General features: G+C 38.4%; 1 protein-coding gene across 3 annotated transcripts in view; it reads left to right on the top strand.

The window, feature by feature from the left end:
- The window catches only part of CKAP5 (cytoskeleton associated protein 5), a 113,964-nt gene that overhangs the window by 44,808 nt on the left and 54,158 nt on the right, over nt 1–14,998 (top strand). For all 3 annotated transcript variants that reach the window (XM_047070624.1, XM_047070626.1, XM_047070625.1), the window contains exons 5-8: nt 4,677–4,848; nt 5,458–5,590; nt 6,058–6,158; nt 7,923–8,036. In XM_047070624.1, coding sequence (XP_046926580.1) covers nt 4,677–4,848; nt 5,458–5,590; nt 6,058–6,158; nt 7,923–8,036 — 520 coding nt within the window. The remainder of the gene's footprint in view (nt 1–4,676; nt 4,849–5,457; nt 5,591–6,057; nt 6,159–7,922; nt 8,037–14,998) is intronic.

Raw genomic sequence — 14,998 nt, 5'->3', positions numbered from 1 at the left:
AATGTGTGACCTATGGGAGTAAAGATCATCCCAAGTTAGCTCACTTGTGATTTTGTGTATGACCTACTTCTTGGAGAAAATGCTTCTTTTGGTGTTTATCTTACATGGAAATATCAAAATTCTTAAATTTTGTTAAATGATCCTCAATTTAAAAGTCTTAAATTTTATGTTGTCTTTCACTTGGTTCATAATGTTCTTTTGTAAAGTTAGACTTTCACTTAGATTTTTGTGTGATAAATTTTTCCTCATTTCAAGCCTAGTATAGTGTATAGTAGGTATGTTTTTATGACTAATAAATAGTGTGCTCATTTTTATCATTTTAGAAATTTAGTGAATTGACTTGGTTATCAAAACTGCGCTTATCTCAGTAAATATGTTGTGGTCCTTAGTAATGGATCTCTTAATAAAGATATATATTGTGCTATAATCTACCTTTAACCAAAAGATTCTAATCGAAAATGCTGTAAACTCTGGTTATTTTACTTTTAAACTGACTGGCAGAATACGTGTAGAAAAAGAGCAAGTTAGGTATATCTTCTTATGTTTTCCTGACAGATGTAGTTTAGTTCCATCCCTGTGTAGTTCTTTATTTGTCTTAATGCATCTCAGAATCTATAGTAAAATTAGATAGCTCTCTGGGACCTTAAAAAGGCCAAACTGGGGGCGCCTGGGTGGCGCAGTCGGTTAAGCGTCCGACTTCAGCCAGGTCATGATCTCCCGGTCCGTGAGTTCGAGCCCCGCGTCAGGCTCTGGGCTGATGGCTCAGAGCCTGGAGCCTGTTTCCGATTCTGTGTCTCCCTCTCTCTCTGCCCCTCCCCCGTTCATGCTCTGTCTCTCTCTGTCCCAAAAATAAATAAACGTTGAAAAAAAAAAATTAAAAAAAAAAAAAGGCCAAACTGTTCAATCCTGGGTTTTGTTTTGTTGTTGTTGTTGTTGTTGTTTTTAATGTTTATTCATTCCTGAGAGTGAGAGAGACAGCACGAGCAAAGGAGGGAGAGCAGAGAGAGAGGGGGAGACACAGAATCTGAAACAGGTTCCAGGCTCTGCGCTGTCAGCACAGAGCCCTATGCAAGGCTTGAACCCACAAACTGCGAGATCATGACCCAAGCCAAAGTCAGACGCTCAACCCACTGAGGCACCCAGGCGCCCCACCCTAGCTGGTTTTCTGTAGTAATATATTTAGTACCAAGGTTAGGTTTTGTTTGTTAAGGTATCTGTTTTCCATGTAGACCTCTTCCATAGGCTTTTCTTACATATTTCAGTAGGCCAGGAGAGTGAAACAAAAAAAAATTCAGATGAAACCATAGTAATGTAAAGGAAGACTCAGAGATCCCAAATGTTAGGTTCTTTAGGCATGGTGATGATTATTTCATAACCCTAAGTTCTTATTTTTCCTTCAGTCTTAAAGGTTAGCTGAAGTTAAAATGTTCTTTTCTATTAAAATAAAGGGGATTTTAAAGGAAATCTTGGAGATCTAGTTTATTTTCATGTTATATCTATATTTAAACTATTTACATAACCATGCTGTGGTTGATATACCAGGTTATTTACATAATCTCTTTAAATATAATTTCTGAAGTAGAGTATTTGCCATCTTCTCCAACCTGTTGGAATGTGTCAGTAGCTATACTGAAAATTTTTGTTGCATTTGTGTATAGAAGATAAAATAAATAATAGATAAATAAGTTGATCCTTGAACAACACAGGGGCTAGGGGTGCTAACCCCATGCAGTCAAAAATCCGTGTATAACTTTTGACTCCCCCAAAACTTAACTACTAATAGCTTACTGTTGACTGGAAGCCTTACCAGTAACATAAACAGTCAATTAACATATATTTTGTATGTTATCTGTATTATATACTGTATTTTTAAAATAAAGTAAGCTAGAGAAAAGAAGATGTTTTTAAGAAACTCATAAGGAGGAGAAAATACATTTACAATATTGTACTATAAAAATTCCATGTATGAGTGGAGCCACACAATTCAAACCTGTGTTCAAGGTTCAACTGTATATGAGTTCTACTATAGAATGTCAGTGTTCTTTCATAACTAAATCCCTCTTGCTCCAGAATTTGCTATGCAGAAATGTTAGCAATGACTCAGAAAGCTAAATTTGGCCAGTTAGGAACTTAAAAATATAAAATGTGACAGATATATAAGGTTAAATGTGCTACCTTTTTAAAAGAAGTCAGAATGCAACTTTTCTGCATGAAAACTAAGCAAAGAGAGATTTAGGGTTGCCTGGAGTTACAGGGTGATAGCTTCGAAGTCAGGAGTGAAATACGCTGCCAGGATTAGTAAGCTGTCAATTTTGAGTGAACTACCTTAATCATAAGAACTATTAAAAATTTATCAAAAATAGATTTCACTCATCTAAATATGTATAAAGTGATTTGTTTATGTTTTTAAGCTTTTATATGTATACACATATATATTTAAGATATTACACATTTGGTCCTTTATAGATTTGAATTATCCCCAGTATGGTTACCTAGAAGGTTAGTTTAAAATTTTTATATTATTCTGGACCCTAGACATTACATAATACTCTTGGAAGAGTGACATCTAAACATAGATATGGCAAGGGAAACAAAAGCAAAAATGAACTGTTGGGCCCTCATCAAGATAAAATATTTCCGCACAGCAAAGGAAACAATCAACAAAACTGAAAGGCAACTGAGGGAATGGGACAAGATATTTGCAAATGACATAGCAGATAAAGGGTTAGTATCCAAAATCCATAAAGAACTTACTGAATTCAACACCCAGAAAACAAATAATCCAATGAAGAAATGGGCAAAAGACAAGAATAGACACTCTTCCAGAGAAGACATCCAGATGGCTAACAGACACATGAAAAGATGCTCAACATCACTCATCATCAGGGAAATACAAATCAAAACCATAATGAGATATCACCTCATACCTGTCAGAATGGCTAAAATTAACTCAGCCAAAACAGATGTTGGCGAGGATGCAGAGAAAGAGGATCTCTTTTGCACTGCTGGTGGGAATGCAGACTGGTGCAGCTACTGTGGAAAACAGTATGGAGGTTCCTCAGAAAATTAAAAATAGAACTACCCTACGAGCCAGCAATTGCACTACTAGGTATTTATCCAGAGGATACAAAAATGCTGATTTGAAAGGGCACATGCACCCCAATGTTTATAGCAACACTATCAACAATAGCCAAAGTATGGGAAGAACCCAAATGTCCATCAACTGACAAATGGATAAAGAAGATGTGGTGTATGTGTGTGTGTGTGTGTGTGTATGTACATATATATATATATGTACATACACACACACACACACACACACACAATGAAATATTACTTGGCGATGAAAAAGAATGAAATCTTGCTGTTTGCAACAACGTGGGTGGAACTAGAATGTATTATGCTAAGTGAAATTAGAGAAAGATAAATATATGATTTCACTCATATGTGGAATTTAAGAAGTAAAACAGATGAACATAGGGGAAGGGAAGGAAAAATAAGATAAAAATAGGAGGCAGACCATAAAAGACTCTTAAATACAGAGGACAAACAGGGTTGCTGGCGGGGTGCTGAGTGGGGGGATGGGCGATCGGAGTTAAAGAGGGCACTTGTTGGGATGAGCACTGGGTGTTAAATGTAAGTGATGAATCACTAAATTCTACCCCTAAAACATTGTACTATATTTTAACTAACTTGGATTCAAATTAAAAAACAAAAACAAAAAACAAATGGGGGAGGCTGGGTGGCTCAGTCGGTTAAGCATTTGTCTTCAGCTCAGGTCACGATCTTACAGTTTGTGGGTTCAAGCCCCTCATTGGACTCTGTGCTGACAGCTCAGAGCCTGGAGTCTGCTTCAGATTCTGTGTCTCCTCTCTGCCCTACCCTGCTCTCACTCTGTCTCTTTCTCTCTCAAAAATAAATAAATATTTTTAAAAATTAAAAAAAATATATGGTTATGAGGTTCCTTTTTCTTCTCTTTTTTTTTTCTTGGCCATTTTAAAATATCTCAACCTGTGTAACTCTGTTAATATATAATAAGTACAGGGGCGCCTGGGTGGGTTAGTCGGTTAAGGGTCCGACTTCAGCTCAGGTCATGATCTCGTGGTCCGTGAGTTTGAGCCCCGCGTCGGGCTCTGTGCTGACAGCTCAGAGCCTGGAGCCTGTTTCGGATTCTGTGTCTCCCTCTCTCTCTGACCCTACCCCGTTCATGCTCTGTCTCTCTCTGTCTCAAAAATAAATAAATGTTAAAAAAAATTTTTTTTTAAATAAAAAAAATATATATATAATAAGTACAAAACTGTGTTTGAGCAATGTATGGGTGGTTTAGTCAGTTAAGCATCTGACTCTTGATTTTTGCTCAGATCGTGATCCCACGATTTTGAGTTTGATCCTCACATTGGGCTCTGTGCTAGCAGTGCAGAGCCTGCTTAGGATTCTCTCCCTCTCTCTGTGTCTCTCCTGCCTGCTTGAGATTCTCTCTCTGCCCCTCCCTCGCTTGCACTCTCTCTCAAAGTGAATAAACATCAAAAAAAAAAAAAGTATAAATAGCTCTTTATAATTTAAGTATAATGGCAAAAAAAATTAGAAAAAAATTAAACGTCTATACAAAAGAAATACTACCCAAGTAGATTGCAGGCTGACAAGTTTTGTTTTTTTTTTACAATTTTTACATCTAGTGAATTTGGTTCCAAAATCATCTTGCTTAAGCCAATTATCAAAGTGTTGCCAAAACTCTTTGAGTCTCGAGAAAAGGCTGTTCGAGATGAAGCAAAACTAATTGCTGTGGAGATTTACAGATGGATTCGGGACGCTCTAAGACCCCCATTACAAAATATAAACTCTGTCCAGGTGAGACACAAAAAAATTTTTTTGGTTGTCTTTGCATAAGGTTAATATGAAGATATTGCCTTCCTGTTGCTGATATTCTGTCCTTACAAATAATTATTTTTTCATTTTTAATTTTGAAATCCTTTTTTTTTTCTCTCAGATAACTGTTTCTGATGCTATTTTGTCTTCTCAAGTTAAATACCATGCATTCAGTGATTCTAGTATGTCAGTGTTGAGTCTATAGCAGTTTAAAAGATCCCTTTATCATGCTGTTGGGTAGCAGGACTTAATATCTATTTGGACAAAATGGATTTTATCTGTTTTTTATTACAGTTAGTTTTAGAGACATTATCTAATACAAGTATATCTGAATTCATGAACTAAGGAGTGTTCTAAAAAGTAGATTTTTTTCTAAGTGCTTAGTCCTACATCTTAGGTAGTAAATATGTCAGTTTGACTTATGTCAAATACGTATTTGGTATATACCAAATATATACACTTTAAATGTATATCGTTTCTTGTTTGCCTTGTTAGAACTACATAAATAAGAAATTGGGTTCTGATGTTAGTAAATGTTCTGTAGTGGTGAGGATGTAGGCATATTTTAAAAATATTTTATGATATTTGTAGTTGAAAGAACTAGAAGAAGAATGGGTCAAATTGCCAACAGGTGCTCCTAAACCAAGTCGATTTCTGCGTTCCCAGCAAGAACTAGAAGCGAAATTGGAACAGCAACAGTCTGCTGGTGGTGATGCTGAGGGAGGTAAGCCAGTTTTTAAAACACCGGTTTCTCGGGGCGCCTGGGTGGCGCAGTCGGTTAAGCGTCCGACTTCAGCCAGGTCACGATCTCGCGGTCCGTGAGTTCGAGCCCCGCGTCGGGCTCTGTGCTGATAGCTCAGAGCCTGGAGCCTGTTTCCGATTCTGTGTCTCCCTCTCTCTCTGCCCCTCCCCCGTTCATGCTCTGTCTCTCTCTGTCCCAAAAATAAATAAACGTTGAAAAAAAAAAAATTTTAAAACACCGGTTTCTCTGAAAATAAGAACAGGCCCTACCCCAAGAACATAGGCACGTTTTGTAGGACTGCCATTTAATACAATAGAAGTTGTTTATAGCATTAATAACGGATTCTGTCTATATAGCGATTTCATCAGGTTGTGAAAGGAGTGATAACTATTTGATAAGTAGAAACATTCCATCTGTTTTTAAGGTTTGTTTTGTTTTTCTTCTGGAAGGTGGTGATGATGGTGATGAGGTGCCACAGATAGATGCTTATGAGCTATTGGAGGCAGTAGAAATTCTTTCCAAACTTCCCAAAGACTTTTATGATAAAATTGTAAGTAACGGTAACCTTCTTTCATTTATTTCATGTTAAACAGTTACTTGATTATAATTAGAGTGTTCTATGGAGCCCTTGCCCGGTATACCCCCTTCCACCCCATATCTTCCCTAGGAGAATGAATCAGTTGCTTCTTTGTTCCCATACTACTTTGTATATATACCTACTGTAGCACTTTCTTTCACTTGTCTTGCCAAAAACCAGAACATTATTTTTGACTTCTCATTTTTCCTCATTGTCTTTCTGGTTTTACCTTTAAATATCTCTCAAATTCATCTCCTTTTCTCCATCCCACTGCCAGTAATTTACCTCAGAGTTCCTTGACCTTGGTACTGTTGACATTTTTTGCCAGATAATTCTTGGTTTTGGGGGGCCGTCCTGTGTATTGTGGGGTGTTTGGCAGCATCTCTGGCAGCTACCCACCTAATATCAATAATACCATTACTCAAGTCAATCACAATGTCTCCAGACTTTACTAAATGTACCCCAAGAGACACAATTACTCCCAACCGAGAGTCTCATCCCAACCAACCACCACCACCATCTCTTGCCCCACATGCTGCAGTAGTCTTCTTATAAGACTACCTGTCTCTGCTCTTGCCTCCTTCCATCATATTTTCCAATGTAGTCAAAGCTGTCATTTTTGAAAATAAAAATCTTCCCATATCATTGCCTCACTAATTTCTGAAATCATCCTATGGCCATTGAGGCAAACTATGACACGTTTGAGGCCCCTGCTTATCTTCCAGCCACTTCTCTAATTACCGTCTAATTATTGTGCTCCCATCATACTGAACTCCTCCCGGTATCAGATATGCCACACTTTCCCCACCAAACTCTGGACCTTAATATATGCTGTTCTTTCTGCCTATAGCATTCTCCCCGATTCACCCCATAATACTTCTTGATTCTCTAGGTCTTACCTTAAGAATCACTTTTTAGGGGAGATCCTACCTGTTAGCCTAAAGTAGATTAAATCCTCTTGCTGTAACACCAAAGCAGCTTGTACTTCTCTTTTCATAGCGGTCCTGACCTAGGATTTATTTATTTATTGAAGACCTTCCTAGCTCTGCCATCAGCTCCTTCAGTCCCCCATTAACTTCTGATTAACAAATATTTGGTAAATTGAATTCCACTGTAATCTCCTCCAGGGTGACAAGTTTGTCATCTTCTTTATATCCCCAGTTCTTTCAAATAGTGGGTATTCAAAATTATTGAATGATTAATTGATCTCTAGTGAAGTATTTTCTGCTTTATGGTTATCAAACAAAAGGATTAGCATTGTAGCACCAATGTATAAAACTGATCTCCAATATTAGAACAATTTTGGCTGTTGGTTGTATGATGGTCTTTTTCTAATCTTTTTAATGTTGTTAGTATGGACATTCCTTTCGCCTGTGAGATATGCTAGAAATGCTTTCTAGCAGTGTTTTCTGTTTAATACTTGTTTACTAACATTTGCCTAGAAAATGAGAAGGAAAAGTCTGTGGTATCCCATTCTTTTACTTGTAGAACTTTTAGGGTTATGAAATGTTATGAAAATACTTATGTATGAACAAAATTTTATACGTATATATGAGCAAATCATTCTGATTTGCCGCACAATTTTGCAATTTTATTTTTTAACCAGCTTTAGAAAAAAATTTCTGAAAACAAAAAATAATTATGTATCTTTGAATTAGGAGCATGCAAGAAATAGACTTTATTTTCTTATTTTGCCTTATTTTCTGTTCTATAAGTGACTCATACTATGTCTTGCAGGAGGCAAAAAAATGGCAAGAGAGAAAAGAAGCCCTGGAGGCTGTAGAAGTACTAGTGAAAAACCCCAAACTGGAAGCAGGCGATTATGCAGATTTAGTAAAAGCATTAAAGAAGGTAAACATGAAGAGTGTCAACATTGGTACATTGGTATCTCAACAACAGACCAGGCCTTTGAATTTCTCATCATCTGTCATTGTTTTTATCACAACTACATTGCCATTTAAGGAACACTATTGATGGTTTTCTAATTATAGGCATACCCTTTTTTTTTTTTAATTATGATTTTTTTTTTTTTTGAGAGAGAGCATGAGCGGGGGAGGGGCGGAAAGAGAGAGGGAGACACAGAATCCAAAGCAGGCTCCAGGCTCTGAGCTGTCCGCACAGAGCCCGATGCGGGGCTCAAACCCACAAACCATGAGATCATGACCTGAGCCAAAGTCAGACGCTTAACTGACTAAGCCACCCCAGGTGCCCCAGGCATGCCCTTTTAAAGGATTGTTTAAAGTGATTGTCCTATGTTAGTGTGGAGGGATTGTGTCCTATGTTAGTGTGGAGGGATTGGTTTTTATTCTTTGTTTATTATCACTTACTCTAAGTATGCTGTCTGATAGCATATACAGACCTCAAGAAAAAGAGGGTCTTGCTAATATAGAACCAAATATTCCAGTTTTATAATTCCATAGGATGAACTATTTTATTTTTTTTTAATGTTTATTTATTTTTGAGACACAGAGAGACAGAGCATGATCAGGGGAGGGGCAGAGAGAGAGGGAGACACAGAGTCTGAAGCAGGCGCTAGGCTCTGAGCTGTCAGCATAGAGCCGGACTTGGGGCTTGAACTCACAGACTGTGAGATCATGACCTGAGCCGAAGTCGGATGCTTAACCAACTGAGCCACCCAGGCGCCCCTATTATTTTTTTAATTTATTTTTTAATGTTTATTTACTTTTGAGAGAGAGAGAGAGAGAGAGAGACAGAGTGCAAGTGGGGGAGGGGCAGAGAGAGAGGGAGATACATAATTTGAAGCAGGCTCCAGGCTTCGAGCTGTGAGCACAGATCCCAACGCAGGGCTCAAACTTACGAACCATGAGATCATGACCTGAGCCAAAGTCCGATGCTTAAGTGACTGAGCCACCCAGGCGCCCCTGTAGGATGAACTATTTAAATTGGCTCTATTTAATGGGACAAATACTAAATATGAGGCATATTTTTCCATTAGATAGCTAATGATGCCATCTTGTATATCTGCGTGCAAAGTAAAGGATGTAGGGAAATGTCATTATAAAGCAGGCAAGTGCTAAATAAGAAAGAAATGTTTTTAGAAAACACTTTGGTGTTTTGGTTTGGTGTTGCTTAGGTTTAACCAAGTTGAATGCTGTTGGTGGATAAATTTATATGTAGTGGCTTTCCATAAAATATGAAAATATAGATCAAACACTGTGGACATAGGTGTAGAGCTTAAGAACAAACTCTGTGAAGACATGTTCTTAAATATAGAAAACTTTGTTTCATTTGCTTCTTCAGTCTGAAATTACAAAGGACTAGAATGCTGAGAGAGGAGGTTAATTTTTAATTATATGCACATGTAAGTATAGCTATTCTCATTATTCATGGTACTTATGTTCCATAAAGTCACCAAAACACTGAATAGCCAATACCAAACCATTGCTCCTAAGGGAACACAGGGCACAGGGCTAGGGTCCTGTGACTCTTTGGTCTCAATATTTCATCAACCAGTCAATACATAACTTATTTTATTCTGTTTGAAGATGTCTCATTTAATATATATTATTGATGCATTAACGGTGAACTCAGGGCCAGCAGCACTATAACTCATGCCTTGCATAAAGCTTATTTAACACACATAATTTCTGCGTGAGGCATATCACGGCCTTTTTGTGCTTAGGAACACTAGACAGCACTTCACTGCCCTTGGGGGCCATTTTAAACAGAGAAAGCAGCAACGAAAATCACAAAAATGAAAAAAAAAAAGAAATGTGGCACTAAACAGACCATGAAAAAGATACTGTTTACAGTATGAGAGCTGAAAGAAGTTAGAGTGTTGCTTTGTTCATTCTCAGCTGGGAATTTGCACACCAGGCAACTCAGATTTTCCACAGCTCTTTGCTTGTCTGAATGACCAGGAGAGTGCTGCGAGAATTGATTTTGGGGGTTATAAATAAACGTTAACGAGTAGGTGAATTCGCAAATATGAAACCCGTGAATAATGAGAACGGACTATGTTTTCTCATTCTCAGCCTCCCACACTTTCTTCCAAGTGAGATTTGGAGGCAGAGATATGATTTGTCACAATCTTTTAGTCTTCCATCTTCCAATCCTGAAGAACCCAGACCCAGGCAAGATTAGTGAGAAGGGAGTTGCCCAGGGGGAAAAGATTTCACCAACCTGGAGCTTGGGAGGAAAGAGGAGGGGTAAAAAGGCACTAAGAGAAGGAAATGAAATTCTAATGGCCTTGAGAACTTCAGATTCTCTGTGAATTCCAGCGTATAATTTTTATCAGGAATCTTAGTACTTGGCCCTGAATTCTCAGTGCCTCAGATAAAAGCTCTTATTTTTTCTTATCTAATGGTACAAATATTAGTTGATACTTTCCACATGGATTTCCTTAGGATATTAGCTTTTCAAATAGTGTTCTGTGATTTCCATTGCCATTATGAATATAAATATAATCTTTTGCTGATTTGCAGATAGGATCATGGGTTTTATATTTAGGTAGACATAGAGACAATAGATACCTGTGAGAAACTTCTCCCTCTTCACATGGTAAAGTGGGGGGGGGGGGCGATCAAAGGCTACAAACAAGTGAAAAGAAATTTAATTTTGTGGTTAAAATATTTAAAACAATGAAAAGTTAACTTCAATTGTATAAATTAACCTGAAACAAGGCATTAAAAATTTTTTGTGTGATTTTACTTACATGTAAACACAAACTTCATATTCATATTATATTGACTTAAGAGAGACCTATCAAAAACGTGGAAATGGTGAAATAAGAGAATGAGATTGAGTAGGCCACAGACCGATCACTCTTCCCTCCATAGTCTTTTCTCTCTGTTGTCTATATTGAGTAATCCCAGTAATTTCCCTATTTTTTGCCTTTAATACAAGTAGTAAAGAAAGAACTACTCATTTGAAATTCCTTATGGTATTCCTGAAATTACTTCTTAAACTGTCTTCTTTCAAGCTGTCATCTGACTTAGCATATTTTATGGACTTTCCTGTTCTCACAAGTTATAGGTTCCTTCATTTATAAAGATACCTTCTCCCCTGCCCCTTACTCCCACCTCCCCCCAATATCTTCTTTGACTTGTCAATTACCTATGGATGTTGGTGGAAAGATTTGGGTTTTCAAGGTGTTTTTATTATATACTCTACAGACTTATGTGTTATTAGACTTTTTTCACTTGGTTTTTCTATATTTCCCCCCTTATTGCTTACATTCATCATAGTTTTCTTTTTTTTTTTAATTTTTTAAATGTTTGTTTATTTTTGAGACAGAGAGAGAGCGAGACAGTGGGAGTGGGGAAGGGGCAGAGAGAGGGAGAAAGAATCTGAAGCAGGCTCCAGGCTCTGAGCTGTCAGCACAGAGCCCGACGTGGGGCTCGAACCCACAAACCGTGAGTTCATGACCTGAGCCTAAGTCGGATGCTTAACTGACTGAGCCCCCCAGGTGGCCCCATCATAGTTTTCTAAACACAATAATCATGGTGGATTTCATTGACTTCTCTCTTTGTCAGCAGAATGTTTTTGTTCTGGTTACTGTTAACCAGTAGCTTACATTGCTAGTTAAAGATAAATACTAGATGGTAACTAGAGTTGACCCTTGATGAACAATACAGGTTTGAACTGCTTGGGTCTACCTACTTACACATGGGTTTTTTTCAATGAATATAGAATAGTAGTGTAAATGTATTTTCCTTGTGATTTTTTAAAATAACTTCTCTAGCTTACTTTATCACAAGAATATAGAATATAATACATACACAAAATATGTGCTAATCAATGGTTTATGTTATCAGAAAGGCTTCTGGTCAGTAGTAGGCTATCAGTAATTAAGTTTGGGGGGAGTCAAAAGTTATATGTGGATTTTGACTGCATGGGGGGTCAGTGCCCCTAACCCTCATGTTGTTCAAGGATCATCTGTACTTAAAATCTTATTGTAGGCCTAGCTTAAAGGGAGAAGTGACAGCACTTTTAATTATAGAATATTTCCCATTATTTAGGTTAAATTAACATTGTGAGCTAAAGCTTCCTTCCTATAGTCTACAACAGAGTCACAGAGTGTTTTCAAATCTGGAATGGAGTCCTTCCCTGCATATTCTATTTGTCTTAAAAATAAACACTTCTCCACCTTCCTCACTCCCATTTCCCAGTTTAGAACAACTTTAGTCAAACTGGGATGTTTGACATGTTTGACATGTGTTGATAGGCAAATAGGCCTGATCCATTATTCACCTATAAGTTCATTCAATCCTTTACCATCTTGAATTATAGTAGGTTTACAACATCCTCTTCAAAACTTTCCTAGGACCATCAGTGTCTAGGATTCAGCTTCCACTGGTTACTGCTCTAATGGTGGATAAGGAGAACTATTCTAAGAATGGGATTGATCGATGGCCATCTGCTTCTGAACTATGTTAAAATACTGGCTCCAAATCCCATCCCAGATTCATTGAACTAAGATTTCTTGGAATGGGGTCTGGCATGTTTTTGATGACCATTCCTAGAATATACATGTAGATGTTAAATCTGAAGCCTAGCACCTAAATAATACCTGAGAGTTCTTTTGGTTAAAAAAAAAAAAAAAAAGGGTAATCCAAACATTTACAAATGTCAATAGTGAATTTATTTTTATTTTAATGTTTATTTATTTTTGAGAGAGAGAGAGAGACAGTGCAAGCAGGGACAGGGCAGAGAGAGAGAGGGAGACACAGAATCTGAAGCAGGCTCCAGGCTCTGAGCCGTCAGCACAGAGCCCGACGTGGGGCTTGAGCTCAATAACTGTGAGATCGTGGCCTGAGCTGAAGTCAGACACTTAACCAGCTGAGCCACCCAGGTGCCCCACAAATGCCAATAGTGAATTTAATACAGAACTGAAGGGAGGGGTGCCTGGGTGGTTCAGTCGGTTAAGCATCCGACTTCAGCTCAGGTCACGATATCACGGTCTGTGAGTTCAAGCCCTGCGTCGGTCTCTGTGCTGACAGCTCAGAGCCTGGACCCCGCTTCAGATTCTGTGTCTCTCCCCCTCTCTCTGTCCCTCCCCTGCTCATGCTCTCTCTCTCTCTGTCTCAAAAATAAATCAAAGCATTAAAAAAATTTTTTTTAATTAAAAAAAAACTGAAGGGAATTTTTTTCTCCATGGATTTACAGTAGTTAGGGATTTAACAAAATGTTTATTAGGACCCTGATCTCATTTTCTCATAAGGAAAATGAATTTGCCATAGCATGAGTTTACAGCATGAATATGCTTTAGCAAAGAAAGCAAAAGCTTTGGAGTAGAACTGGATTTAAATCACATCATATCACATTTGCTAGTTCTTACCTCAAGCAAATTAATCTATATTTAATTTTTGAAATCTATAAAATTTGCTAATATTATCTACAGGGTTTTGGGTGAAAAATTAAATACGGATTATAAAGCACCTATAAAATTATAACATCTAATTTGTTTAAAAAAATTTTTTTTTGCAACGTTTATTTATTTTTGGGACAGAGAGAGACAGAGCATGAACGGGCGAGGGGCAGAGAGAGAGGGAGACACAGAATTGGAAACAGGCTCCAGGCTCTGAGCCATCAGCCCAGAGCCTGACGCGGGGCTCGAACTCACGGACCGCGAGATCGTGACCTGGCTGAAGTCGGACACTTAACCGACTGCGCCACCCAGGCGCCCCCTAATTTGTTTTTAATAAATGTTAATCTTAACTCTTCATCCTTACTCCTCAGCATTTAGGGAGTGCAGCTAAATGCCATCTAGAACTTCCTGGCATGCTATCTATTAGGGGTTGTTTAATTCAGGGAATCTGGAAGGAAGCATTCTACTTATGGAATATCATATCTTAGAAACTAAATAAAATCCAAAGTGGAATGGAAGCATTACTTCTACTTGGGAAAAAAGTGAAGAGTGAAAAAAACAAGGATCTGAGACATGTCAGAATAAAACAGCTTTTGGGGGGCACCTGGGTGGCTGAGTTGGTTAAACGTCTGACTTTGGCTCAGGTCATGATCTCATGGTTCGTGAGTTCGAGCCCTACATTGGGCTCTCTGCTGTCAGCACAGAGCCCACTTAGGATCCTGTCTGTCTCTCTCTCTCTGCGCCCCCCCCTCAAAAATAGGTAAACATTTAAAAAATAAAATAAAGTAGCTTTTTAACATCCAACTGACTTGAGCAGTATACCGCAGTAAAATCTTAGCAGGAAGGCACCCAGGCATAGTCACTGTCTTGCTTAATTGACACAGGTGCAGCTACTACCTCTGAGCTTTGATAATGCTGGGTTTTGTGGGGCATAGCGTAGGGGGATGGTAGTATAAATAATGCTGGAGGAGACTCTGTTAAGAGACTGTAAATGCACACTTGATGATCATCAGGTAATATGGCAGCTGCGAGGGGGCTCCTGGGTGGCTCATTCAGTTAAGTATCCGACTTTTGATTTCAGCACAGATTATGCATGACCTCTCTGTTTGTGACAGCATTATCCCAAGAAGGGATTCTCTCTTTCCCTCACTCTCTGCCCATTCCCTGCTGATGTGAACTAACTTTCTCTTGCCCTTTCTCTCTCTTTTTCTCTCTCTCTCGCACGTGCGCGCTCTCAGAATAAATAAATAAACTTTAAAATGGCAGCTGCAAAGCCAGAAGCTCTCTCAGAGGAATGGTTGCAATGGCATTTGCAGTTTAGAGCCCGCACGGACTTCTGGAAGGTACCGAGAGCAGTTTCTACCAGTGCTCCTTTAGTATAAATGTTGGAGCTGCCGCCTTGTGGTGTCTTTCCTCTGAGATACACTGTCTTTTGGCTTTTCCTGCCCCAGAGCAAAGTCAGCAAGCCTCCAGCTTCTCTGCT

Source organism: Lynx rufus, unplaced genomic scaffold (genome assembly GCF_022079265.1).
Source record: "Lynx rufus isolate CCGP_SWC_20201006 ecotype Redwood Valley unplaced genomic scaffold, mLynRuf1.p SCAF_9, whole genome shotgun sequence".
Classification (NCBI taxonomy): Eukaryota; Metazoa; Chordata; class Mammalia; order Carnivora; family Felidae; genus Lynx; species Lynx rufus.
This window is presented reverse-complemented; position numbering and strand designations above follow the sequence as displayed.